At 28.3% G+C, this 14,123-nt stretch overlaps 1 protein-coding gene across 1 annotated transcript; it reads right to left on the reverse strand.

Moving 5' to 3' along the window:
• Positions 1–4,420: 4,420 nt before the first annotated feature.
• Positions 4,421–5,218, reverse strand: LOC140892385 (uncharacterized). Its single transcript, XM_073301248.1, has one exon. The coding sequence runs from the start codon at positions 5,019–5,021 to the stop codon at positions 4,770–4,772; it is 252 nt and encodes an 83-aa protein (XP_073157349.1). The 5' UTR covers positions 5,022–5,218; the 3' UTR covers positions 4,421–4,769.
• Positions 5,219–14,123: the final 8,905 nt, after the last annotated feature.

Below are 14,123 nucleotides of genomic sequence, written 5' to 3' on the forward strand. Positions count from 1 at the left end.
TCTTATGTATCTTTGAAGAGACGGTATGAGTTTTCAACTAGAAAAGTGGAATCTCACCAAATGTATTGATTTGAGAAGACCTGAATGGAAGCAGAGGAAACCCATTCACATCGTGAATAAAACCATCTACGTCTCCAAGAAAACCCAAAAGTGCACTTGGATTCTCGCCCCAAATTATTTCTTCACTCTCCTTTATCCTATGTTTAATTTGCAATGCAGGCACAATTGCTGGTTTCATGCTCTTTCTTGGCTTTCTTCCACACGACTTTGAAGGAAATGCTACGGATGGAAAGTCACTCGCTGTCTTCTCACTTTCTTTTCTTTCCTCGGGTTTGCCTGTAAGTCTCTGAACTAGCTCTCTGAAATTTTGAACATCTGTCTTTATAATCTCTGGTGCAACGATGTGAATTATACGTATTTTGGGCTTGAGTTTGGAGATCGTATGAGAGTCATTGTGCAAGGACAACTTAGCTGGTACTAAACTTGTGCTACACGGGTGTGACTTCATGTTATCTCCGAGGTTATCTTAGTGAAGTTTGTTTTTGTGTCGGAGATGAAGGAATATATAGACAGATGCTGGTGTGTGGTAGTTATATTACCTAGATTTGAGTGTATTTATACAATAGATCAACTTGAGCTGCCTAGTTGGATATGAAGAAAGTCCACAATAAGGAAACAATATGTTTTGCCTTTTGGCAATGATGATCAGATGCATTCTTCATCAACGGGCTACCAAGTCTAGTTTTATATAACCGTACATATCCACGATAGTGACCACCAAATAATATTTTTATGATTATTATACCTTATCAGCTAATCAATTTCAAATATTGTACCCATTAAAAAACTTCATGTTGATGATCAACGCGGTATAGTTTACTTGGGAATAACCGATTAAATTAGTCAATGCTTATCTTAAAGTAATTATCTCTTCATCTGCACTGGGATATACAATATCTTACAGCAAGCCAACATTCTTTCTCTCCTCACATGTACGATCTTAATTGCCCGTGTTTTATTTTATTTACGACGTGATATTGTGATTCTTGAGAACTTGGGGACCTTGTTGTACATGTTCATGAACCTAAATTGATTTATAATATTGTTGATTCTCCTTAGAGCATCTGTTCCACAAAAGTCAATGATATTCTCCTTTTCTTTTTCTTTATTTATTTTTCTTTATTTATTAAGTCGATTATATTTTCGAGCGTATAAGCAATGTGAAAGCATGGCTGTCATCTTCCTGAGCATAGCAATTTACCTAAACTTGCTCTTATTTTAATCATTGACTTGAATATTAGATCGTTCAGTTATGTTTAGTTTATTCAAAGTAAGCTATTTGAAAGAATATGGGGTGGTTGTCTCCACGTTTCTTGTTGATACTTTGTGGGTTGACATTTATAGCATCCAAAATAGATCTTACTTCACGTTTGTCCTTGTATCTTATTTTTACCTCTAATCTCGATATGGATAAAAGAAAGCTAGAGCTTATGGGAATTCGTTGGACCCGACAACGTGATAAATCTGCTCAGACCTAGCTAGTGAAGCTCGACATGATGAACCGTGGCTTGGTTTACCTAGCTAGGCTAGCCATCCGGGTAGGATCTGAGGGTTTCTGAGTCGGGTCCGGTGACCGTAGTTTTTTTAAAGTCTGGGTCGTGATTTACCTTTTTGCTCGAAAATGTTGTGGTATTTCAACATGTATTGTTTTCTCATGACATAAGATGGAGTTTTGGGTACGATAAAATAAGGTTTTTGTACATATACAAAAGAAATGTAGTACAACGTTTGGGCAAGTTGATCCACTGATTTTATTTGAGAGATGCTTGCGTCATGCCTATATAAAAAACTAGGGATATATGACTTGAAATGCCTCCCACTTCTAAACATTCAATAAATTAAGAAACCAAGAATCTCAATAATACACTAAATTATATTCTACAATTATTATTATTTTTTTAGAAATTAAATTCTACACTTGTTGGATGCCACCAAAAACCAATAATTCTGTTGCTGATGCCCATTGATGACGCCTTGCCAAATGGCAGGTAGCCATTGACTAATTTTTATAAATTTGTTAGGGTTAATACCGATTTTGGTCTTAATTTTTTTGTCGTCTTTTTCAAATTTGTTCCCTTTTTTTGGGCCGTCAAATTAATCTTGGTAATACCTGTGACCAAATATCATGTCGCTGCTATTAATATTAATGCCAACAATATATATAGTATTAAATAACAAGTCTTAAGATTTTCTATCAAGGTATATATCGTAGCATAAGATTTGAAAGATAAATGTATTTCTTCAAGAATTATTTTGCGAGTTGTGTTTATTCTTATCTTTTGTCTTGAGAGATATGTCATTTTAGATCAAACTGTACAACCATAAAATATCACAAACATCGTTAAAATGTAATATCATAAAATATAGAACATTTACATTAATAAGAAATGGAAAAGCAACGCCAAGTAAATCCAAAGATGGCCCAAATTTCTTGGGAGGTTGAAGAGTCATATGTAATGTACTTCATGCTTTTTTTTTATTTTTTTAAAAAAAGGAAGAAAATGTACTTCATGTTAATTTATTTTAGGTGTGTCGTCATCTTTTTTGAATTTCAATGTACAATGGAGATTGGAGGGTTATTTTTACAATAAAAAACATACAATAGGTGTATTGACCATAACTTTCTTATTTCTGAGTAACCTGTTTATTTTGACGATTATATTTAATTATTAATTTTAAACACTTTAATTTGTTACGTATTACTTAATTTAATATTTTTCATACAATTCAATTAATTATTCGCCGTTGATAATTTAAAAAATATATAAGGATTTCAATAATTAATTAAGTAATTTTAAATAATTACGTGAAACCCGGCCCGACCGACCCTATTGTATAGTTAGGAAGAACCGGCCCCACGGAGATGTTTAATAAATTTTTGATCTTTTTCGAGGGGTCGGGTTTGAAACCCTCGCTTCTCGAAAATGTTTAAATTTTTTTATTATTTAACTAACACATAATATCCCAGTAATATTTGTTTTAATCTAAATTCATGTGAATCGTACAGTTTAAATTATAACGTAAAGTTAGTGTTATCAATAGAAAGTGAACGAGAGTGATGATTAAATTATTTATCAAAAATGACCTGGATAAAATTAATTTCACAAAGAATTTATATAAATTTTCAAGTGCCAAGCTATAGTTTTATAAATACTTTATATTTTTAAAGTCCTTTTATATGGCCAATACTTTATAAAACTAGAAGTATATTGTTTTTTAAAAAACAACTCTCAGTCACGAAATACTGCAATTTTTTAGTTCTAAACTTATACTAAAATAAATAATAATTAACTATGATAAGTTTTTAAATAATATTTTACCTAAATTACAAAACTAATCGAGTATCACATTTTCTAAAAACTATATAATAATGCATGAACCCCTTAGAATAACCATCTTGGTCATATTAATGGATGGAAAAAAATATCTCTCACTACTTATAACTATCATCTTTCAAATTTATTTTTCAATTTAAAAATATATAAAAAAATTTCATTATTTTTAGATATAATATAAACTATTTATGCACGCGAACTTTCGCGTGCATTAATTACTAGTATATATATATGTGTGTGTGGGTGTATGTGAATATATAACTGGTCAAATATTATTTTTTGAAATATCATAAAGCGTGCATTTGGATACTAGTATATATTATGTTGCACACGCATTACGATGTTACGTGTGCTACGGTCACTAATATATCATTAAGAAACATGAACGTAGAGTAATTATTATTTAGTAAATTGGTGTGTTTTTACAGATTTTCTAAATTATCTTCTTTTAGTTATTGATATAATATTAAAATTTTATAAGTTCACACTCAATTGTGTAGTTCCCTAAAGACACGTTCAAAAGATTTAATTTAAATGGACTCTACATCGATTTTTTTGTTTTTGGTTTTGTTTTTGTTTTTTTTTTAAATAAACACCATATTTAATAATTTAAATAAGCAAATAGCAGGTGGGCCATTTAATTATACATTATGTATGGTCTATGGATAACTGTTGAGTGTTGCCTATTAAGCAAATGTCAAGTCGTCAAGTGGACAAGTTGCAATAATATTATCACATACGTGATCATTAGAAAAACACCTACAACTCCCAAAAACAAAAAAACAAAAAACACCTAACACCTTATTAAAATGGTGATAGGGACAAATGTGAATGCCCTTGATAATTACAGACGAAATAAAGATGAGATCGTTTTGTAATATTTTTCAAATATCATATACTATAAACATTTAAAATTTCATCGAATTTGAGACAAACAAACTCAAAATTGTAAGGATAAATAATGATCCCAATTCCTAACCAACCAGAATTAAGGTCGAAAAACAAACATTAATGTCAAGTATATGAATAAGAAATCAAAATTTCAATTGATCGTGGCTGTACTGTACATCATTTTTTTATTATGACTACAATTGTACAAATCAATTAATTCAAGATATATGTATGCATGTGAATACATATATATATAATAAAAAATTAAAATTACTAAAACAACACAATATCCAGAAGAACAAATTAATTACTTAGTACATAATTCATAATCTCTCTTTTTTTTTTACTTGGTACTAAAATTAAAAAGAAGCTAGTGAATATATTCACACTAGGCCACTGTACGTAAATATGATCATATATATTATATAATGTCTTTAAGCTTCTAATTTCCGGGAAATGAATCACCTCAGGCGGCGGAGCACATCAATCTTTCCGGCTGAAAGAGCGCAAAAACCCGGCTGCTCTGGTGGACGGAGACGACTCGCTGCCTGCCGGAATATCCGCGAGGGCGGCGGCCCAGCGGCGGATGCTGAGAGAACGAGCGGGCTTGAAGCTGTGTGTTCTCTGGGTCTTGGAGAAAACATTGGAAGACTGAGTTAGAATCAAATACACAAGAGCTTGAACAAGAATGAACAGCGCCACCTTCAACAATATGCTGCTTATCTCCAACTCCATTAATATATATAATTATATTAAAGAATATATATATATATCGTACGTAACAGCAAAATATTGATGATTAATACTTCGAATAATTCGTAGGTTTTTGCTTGAATTTATGGAGATGATAATGTTGGAGGATCCGAATTTATAGGTGGGAGGGATCGATGCATGTATATATGGGAAAGAGAGGGGTGGGCTTCAAGATTCTGGCCGACCTCCTTGACTTGGTTTTTGCAACAAGTAGTAGTAGTCTTTCATGGAATTTTAAGAGTCCATATATATTATAATATAAAATTGCAACACGTGATTGTCAAGGATTAATTAATTATTATTCATTTTCCATAAATATTAGTGTTAATATTTTAAAAAAGTGATAATCACGTCTCTTGGAATTAAGATACGCGACAAATGTTATAATAAATTATTGCGGATGAATGAAATTTATGTTTCGAGAAAGACATGCAAGTACTGGTTATTACGAAGTTTCCCACGACATTGACATGGGAATATTATATATACTTGGCTTTTCAAAAGTAAAAGGTAAGTGAATTAATTCTCTTTTTTTTTTTTGGGGAAGTAGATGAAATATTTTTTTTAATACAAATAATGATTTTTTAAATTATTTTTTGACGGTGGGAAGCATCCTCCATTTCCCATGGGTCAACACTCAACAATTACCAAAACGTTTGACCATGAATATGATTTAATGAACATTATGATGTATATGATATATATTTTAACACGCGTTTAAGATTATATTAAGAAAGAGGAATCCTCCGTTAACTTTTTGATAAAACCGTCTGCCCAATTTTAATTAGTGGAAGAAATTAATATTTTAATTTGATTAATAATTTAAATATTTTTTAACACGCGAGATTAATATGTGTTATATATATATAAAGGAAATATAACGTTAACATATGCTTTATATTTACGACGGCTGGACGAATGTACGTACTACTTTTCTATCGTTAGTTAGTTGTTACTTATGTTTATGGATAATTAAATAAAAATAAGATAACATGTAATTAGATGTCCGCATGCATGACCCACACATTCATTTTCGCCCACATAAATGAGAATATATATATAGTGATATCTAATCTAGAATTGAATTATCGAAATAAATCAAATAACATATATACCGAAAGTTTAATTTACGTATGAAATTAAGCAACACGTACAATTTATATAATTAAAAACTGGACCAGATTTTGTTTTTGAAGATTGGACTAGCTAGATTTTTCATTCTATATTAATATACATCCAATTTCCCAATTAATGCAGAGCTTCAGGACAAGCTCGCTATTCGCTAAGTAGCAAACGTACCTTGCATATTTTAGAAACCACGAAAATTTTATTCATATAGTTTCCAGAAATAAAATTTTATTCATATACGTGCGGGGTGATTCACTAGTTAACAAAATTTTGTTCGCAAGTGACCCTTCAAATTTCAATTTTATGAAAACTAATCGAATTTAGGGAAAATATCGACAAATTTGTCAAAGATTTTCAGATCCTAAAAATCACACCACAAATTTTAATTTTTTTTAGGAATCCATTTTATTTTATTTTATTTTATTTTTCTCAATACCAAAAACCCAAAATATAATAGTTTTGTCTCGTGTGAACTGTAGGTATATATCCTTATTCTGATTGAAGATTTGATTAATTATTTATCATTATTATTAACATGTAAAAGCAATGTAATCATGACTATAAATTATATAAATGATTGAGAAACTATATTTACATATAGTTGATATATAATAAAAAAATTATGTTTGCACAGAATTTTGCGGGCGTGCCATGTTCATAGTACGGATTTTGATGAAAATTAAAAATATAACTTGTAGACCTAAAAAATTCCTGAGTTCGTTGTGGGTTCTAATCTCATCGGATTCAATGTGACTAAAAACGAAATTACTCAAAAATTAACCGGAAAATCTTCAAGTGGTACCAGTACGTGATTATAATTTATGCCAACAGTTTCAAACTAACACAGTTATTCAATTATATATATATATATAGAGGAATGCTCAGCTGCCCAACCATGTTTTTCCACTTGATCCGCGACCGCTAGTGGGTTTTAGTGGGTTTTTTTTTTTTTTTTTTGCATCACTAAAAAACCCACTACCGGGCTTTAGTGGTCGCGGACCAAGTGGGGAAACATGGTTGGGCAGCTGAAAATTCCTATATATATATATATATATATATATATAAAGTAATTTTCAGTTGCCCAACCATTCCTGCCCAACTCGTTCCCGACCACTAAAACCCGCTACCGGGTTTTAGTTGTTTTTTTTAAAAAAAATTTGTATCACTAAAACCCACTAGTTGTCGGGGATGAGTTGGACATCATTGATTAGGCAGCTGAAAATTTCTATATATATATATATATGTTATAAATATATTATTATTTATAGATGATTATCTTATTAAAGATATGTGATCAAGATAAATATGTAAAGATAATATTTGTAAAGATTTGTATCTTTTAATATTTTCCTATAAATAGAATGATTGAATTCAAAAATAATTGCATCTGAGTATTGACTCATATGAATTCTCTCTTCTCTCATGAATTCTCTCTACTAATCTCTCTATTTCTATTATGATTTATAACACGTTATCAGCACGATATTATAACCAACTGAGAATGAAAATAATTCTCGTTTTATTGAAGCTATTGGAATAGCACAGCGTGTTGTCAATCCTCAAATTTATGAGAGATATTCATTGGTGCTCTAGAAGTAGCACAATGAAAATAATTGATATATTGGTGCCCATGAAATATCATGAATATGTTGATGGCTATAAAGTAGCACAACATGATTTTATATTGAGAATTTGAAGAAATTCATGATCATGATATAATATATTGAGAATTTTGAGAGATTCATTCTTACAATTTTGATATATCGAAAGATATTCATGAATTCATGATATCATATATTGAATATTGAGATATTCAAGAATAAGATTTGATATAAGATCAAATATATTGAGAGTCTAAAGAGATTCATAGTTATAATATAATATATTGAGAATATGAATAGATTCATGATAAAGATGTGATATATGATTTCGTATATTGAGAAAGTGAAAAAATCATGATTGATATCTAATATGATATTAAATATCTAAAAATATCATTGAATAAATTGATCTCATGTCAAAGTATATCAATATTGAAATATTGATAAAATGATGAAAGATTGTATCAATATTGAAATATTGATAAAAAGATGCAAGATTTGATAATATTCATGAAGAATATTAATATAAGATCCAAGATTTGGAAATATTCTCGAAGAATATAATTTAATTCTCTCTTAGTTGTTGAGGATGTTATGAATTGAAAATTTTAGTACAATTTCTCAAAGAATATCGATATATGATTTAAAATTGTCAATATCCATAAGAAAATATTATTAAAGATATATGTGAGATATATATCAAAACATATTGACTTGATATCGATTCAAATAGTATATTTGTTTTTAATACTCTAGAAGAAGCATGATATATTATTTGTCACTATTTTTATGAATAGCGATTTGATGTTCAATGACGAACTGCATATGCTATTGATTGACGATTATGAATGTGCGGTAGTAAGATCGCAACACTATCAATCGAAAAAGAAAAATATACGTTAAACCCAATGAATTGGATCATCATCTATATTGGGCAACGACGACGATAGATTGATGATAGCCTATGCATGATGATATTAAGGAGTTAATATATGACTAACTTCAAGCCATTTTATTGATTTATTGAACTAATTTATTTTTGACAAATTGAGTTTTTATTTATGTTTAAACTAAATTTTGAAAAACTCTAGCATGTGTTTTGATTCACATAAATTATTTTGATGATATAAAATAAGAACTACAAATTTTGTGAATCTACTAGTCAATATATTGCATGAGATATTGATTATGCAATTTGGTGATAAATTTTCTTATTTGAGAAATTTTATATTTTAAGGATATATTGGGTTGTTACATCTTTATTCCATAAAATTTTGATTATGGATTTTAAATTCCTCAATTTTGATTGTGGATATAAATTTTGAATTTTTTCAATCATTTGATTAAGCTATCATTTTTTAAATGAATGATAAAGTATTTTTATCACATGTTATTATCTTACATGTAGGAACATGAATTTAATGTAAAACGATATTCGTGATAGATCGAATGTTACTTTTGAAGGTAAACGATCTACTTGATGCATACATGTATTTGAAAAGGTACGTCCGATTTTTTATTCTTTAATTATAATATCTTATTTATAGTATTTTGTTCAAGAAAAACAATTATGAAAATTGTCTGATTAATGTTTTTCGTTCTTTTAAGAGAACGTGGCAGTGCCAATTAACACAGTTGATACACTGTAGTTTAATTCTTTAAAGAAGAATATGTCATCTCGTATGAAGCGAGATTTGAATCATAAATTCGGCACAAAATATTGAGATATACGTCATAATCAAGTATTGTACTAAACGTACATCGGTATCTCGTATCACTATCGTACCTGAAGTACGTAAAAAGATTTATTGATATCTATCAAGCAAGATATAAAAGTTTGTGGAGACCATTGATGTCTATCCAAATCATATGTTTCATCGTATGTTGATTGAATGTTTGAAAGATCTATAAGATCGCTTGATTAACGATGAAAAAAATATGATGTGCTTGATATTATAAAATAGTGATACACAATAATGACGTATATGTATTTTTGAATCTAATAGATATTGATTTGGTTTAAATAGTATATTACAAATCAATATTTCTAGAAGAGCTAAAGAGCTCCAAAAGTATCATTGATACAAATACTTTCAGAGTTTGGCATAATGGATTGAATTGAACATTCAAATTATATAAATAGTTGAAAAACTATTGATAGTGCACAAAGTTGTTAATGAACAAGCCAAAAGTTTCTGGATCGATAAATATGGATGTTTTTGAATCAAAGATCCAGAAGATTTTATGAATTCTTATTGGCTTATCAATTTTGATATCACTATCATTAGCTCAAATTGGTAGAGAATCCCCATATTATCTGGAATGAATAAATAACATGGGCCCACGAAGCGCAACATGATGTTTGCGAAAATACGTATTGAAAAAATTTCCAGAATATGTAATCAAGACAAGCTTGATCAAAAGAGGATATGCATATCAATTTCATGATTATAAATACATTGGTTTAGTTGATTTATTTTGCCTTCAATCAACTATTAAACCATGAGAATAAACGCGTCATATTTGGGGATATCTGAAAGATATATTATAAATATTATGCCAAATGCTCATGTACTGAAAGTAAAGTTTGTGCGAGAAATGCACTACAATAAATCTCTTGAAGGGATTGTAAATATATTGGAAATATATTGAATCTTATGATAAATTATTTTGAGCAATGAGATTTTGTGACGCGAAATTCTCGTTCGTTATTTTTGTGAAACAATGTTTCCAACATTGAGAGGGAGGAATTAGAAGCTACAAGAATATTTGAGATCGATCCCAATGAAATATAAAGTGAACATGATGTTCAAAGTTTAAATCTCAAATACATTATTTGATCTTGTGTATAAGATTGTTTAGCTTCATTTATGTTCAAGTTGAACAATATATATATAAATCGTCTTTAGTGACAAAACCCTTTAAAGAAAATGAGTGAATATCTCAATGTGAAAAGAACAATGGAGGCTGGTCGTTATGAAATAAATCGACGTCATGCAGGACCATATTTTATATTACTTGCAAGTAAATGAAAAAGGACGCTAGAAGCGTGAACGACCAATTATTTCAATGAATCCAATTTGGATTATGCTATTCCTCAAGATAACAAGTATATCAAAATATGAGATTTCACAAATTATTTGGGATCATAATGATATAATCATTTGTGTGTTTTGCTATTACGCAAAATGATGATTATTTTGAACTAAAATTTGTTGAACTTTCAATAACAATGATATGTGGCAATATTAGCAAATTTTAGTAAAGTTTCTCAAAATATTTCAATTAGATTATGAGAAAATATTTGCACTTATCGTGGATGCACTGATTTGATGGTGATTCATATAAAAACATCATCGAAAGATTCGATGCTCAAAATATTGTTTTTGCCAACTTGAAGAAGAAAAAAAAATATTTGGTCTTGAAGTACCATATATATGGCAAAATCAGCATCTGAATCAAATTTTGGCAAAGTAGTGCATAAGATTGAAATATTAAGAGTTAATAATTGAAAGTGATGTTTGCAAGAGGGGGAGTAATTAAAGTTGTACTCTTTTCCCCTTGTTTATGATTTTTTCCACGTGGTTTTTCATAACAAGATTTTTAATGAGGCAATTAACAAGTATCAAGAGATGTCGTACTCTTTTTTCTTCATTAGAATTTTGTCCCACTGAGTTTTTCTTGATAAGGTTTTAACGAGACGCATCCATCGTCGGGAATACATCCAAAGAAAGTATATGGTGATGTACTCTTTTTCCTTTGTTCAGATCTTTCCCACGGAGTTTTACTGTCAAGATTTTAACGAGGCAGCACTTGAGTTCCGATGAAGTTCCCGAGCATCCATCTTGCCAAATGAAGATTTTGAAGAATTGGTTACTTGTGCAAATAATCATCTAAGGGGGAGTGTTATAAATATATTATTATTTATATATGATTATCTTATTAAAGATATGTGATCAAGATAAATATGTAAAGATAATATTTGTAAAGATTTGTATCTTGTAATATTTTCCTATAAATAGGATGATTGAATTCAATAATAATTGCACCTGAGTATTGACTCATATGAATTCTCTCTTCTCTCATGAATTCTCTCTACTAATCTCTCTATTTCTATTATGATTTATAACAATATATATATATTCATATAGAGAAAAATATATATATAACTAGACTAGTAATTAAGAGAACCACGAATGCATATTATTATTTATTATTATTTTTCTTTAAATAGATTAAAAAAAAAATTTGAAGGAAGAACTGTAATATTTATAATTACCATAGAAAGGAACATATTACAAATATAAAATATAATAAAGCATGCGAAAATGGTGAAATATTGATAAATGTGTCGGGCGAATGCATGCAACCAACAAATATTGGACAATGTTATATGTACATACACTCTTATATAGAGGCGTAACGCCCTATTAAATTAGGAAATAATTTCAAATTTTTTTAAATTTTTTTTTTTAACCTACAATTTTTTGTCTTACTCAAAAAACTTTTTAAGAAAATATTATTATTTTTTATTACTTACTTGTAGAATTAATTTTACTTAGTTCCACAAAAATAATTATTTTATAAAATTTTAAAATATAATTATGAAAATATAATTATTAATTGAGTTAAAAAATAATAATTGTCTATTTTCTTATAGAAAATATATTTTAAAATTTTTAAAATTAAAATTTTAAATTTAAATCATATATAAGCGAGATATATTATTATATATTTAAATTTATTATGGATAAAATATATATTTAAACTAAAATATATTTAATATTATTATGTGTAATAATTAATTATTTTGTTAAAAACAAAATAAAAAATCAAATCATATAGGTTTATGTTGATCGTGTTAATCGAGGTCGAGTCGATCGCTATTGATTTATTCGGATTTGGTTTGAGAAATTTATAAAAAGTTTTTGTACTTATTTCTAGAATTAAGAAATAATTACTATATTTTTATATATTGTATGTTTGACAAAAAATATTGTATATTGCATCATAGATTTTAAACATGTAATAATTATTTTGTAAAACATTGATTTTTATAAATAATTTTTATTGTGTGTAGTAAGTTTATTTTAAATTTTGTATACTTGGACTTTCAAATTTAAGTTATATAAAACTATATAAGTGAAATTTTGTTATTATGTATTTAAATCAAAAAATATTAATTATTATTATGTGTATTTAAATATTTTGTTAAAATTTTTAAAAAAATCAAATATTTCGGATCTAACCTGAACCCCAAAAATCAACCTTAATCCGATAGTAACTGATCAACTTGGGTCGGGTTCAATTTTTACACCCCTAAAATTTCACAATAAATAATTAAATTAATAATAATAATATTTTCGTTAAGAGTTTTTTTTGAAAAAATATAAACAATTGTAGGTTGAAAATAAATTTTTTTTAAAAGAATTTGAGATATTTTTTTGAGCAAGACAAAAAATTGTAGGTTGAAAAAAAAATTAAAAGAATTTGAAATTATTTTCTAATTTAATAGGACGTGTACACCTCTATGTAAGAGTCTATGTACATATAACATTGTCCACAAATATTTGTTTGTTTATAAATTTACGTTGTACCCTCAATAAATGGACATGAGACATTAATAGGTCACGGCGGCTAATGCATGCGACCAAAAGAATTTAATTAATTTATTTTTTGGATCGATCTTCTGAATTCATGACAAGTGTACATTTATACAAACTACAGTTTAGGTAATATCTGTCTAAATATAATAGTATTGATTTCATTTAAAACTCAAGCTTAATATTATTTATTTACATTTAAATCTTTTGATAAAATATGTGCATGCATCTTTAAAATCTTAATGAGCTAATTAAGGAACTCCATGTAATATATATTCTCCCGACTCCCGTTGAACTACTCATGGAACAAGTCAGTCTTCATTCATACAAAACACAAACAATATTGCGTGAGACATACGTTTATCTTCTACGTAACATGAAAGTCTTCCGTTCCATTTAAATATATGTTGACTCACAGGTCACAACAAGCTCGACCTTTTTTTAAAAAATAATAGAAATAAGTAACGCATGTTTATTTCTTAATTGATTAACTTGAGTAATAAACCAAACTAAAGTAAATTTACATTAAGATAGTGTGCGACAATATTAATATAATTATTATGTGATGACAAGATGAAGTGGAGCGAATCTGATGTGAATGGATACGTTACGAAAAGTTGTTTTGTGGGTTTGATGTGTTTTTTAGATAACTCTGTAAGAATTATTTTCGCAGGTTATTGATAAAAACATATAAAAATAAATATTTTAATGTTGTCCTACGATATCAAGAACATCAAGATACAACATCATTC

This window comes from Henckelia pumila, chromosome 3 (genome assembly GCF_033568475.1).
Source record: "Henckelia pumila isolate YLH828 chromosome 3, ASM3356847v2, whole genome shotgun sequence".
NCBI lineage: Eukaryota > Viridiplantae > Streptophyta > Magnoliopsida > Lamiales > Gesneriaceae > Henckelia > Henckelia pumila.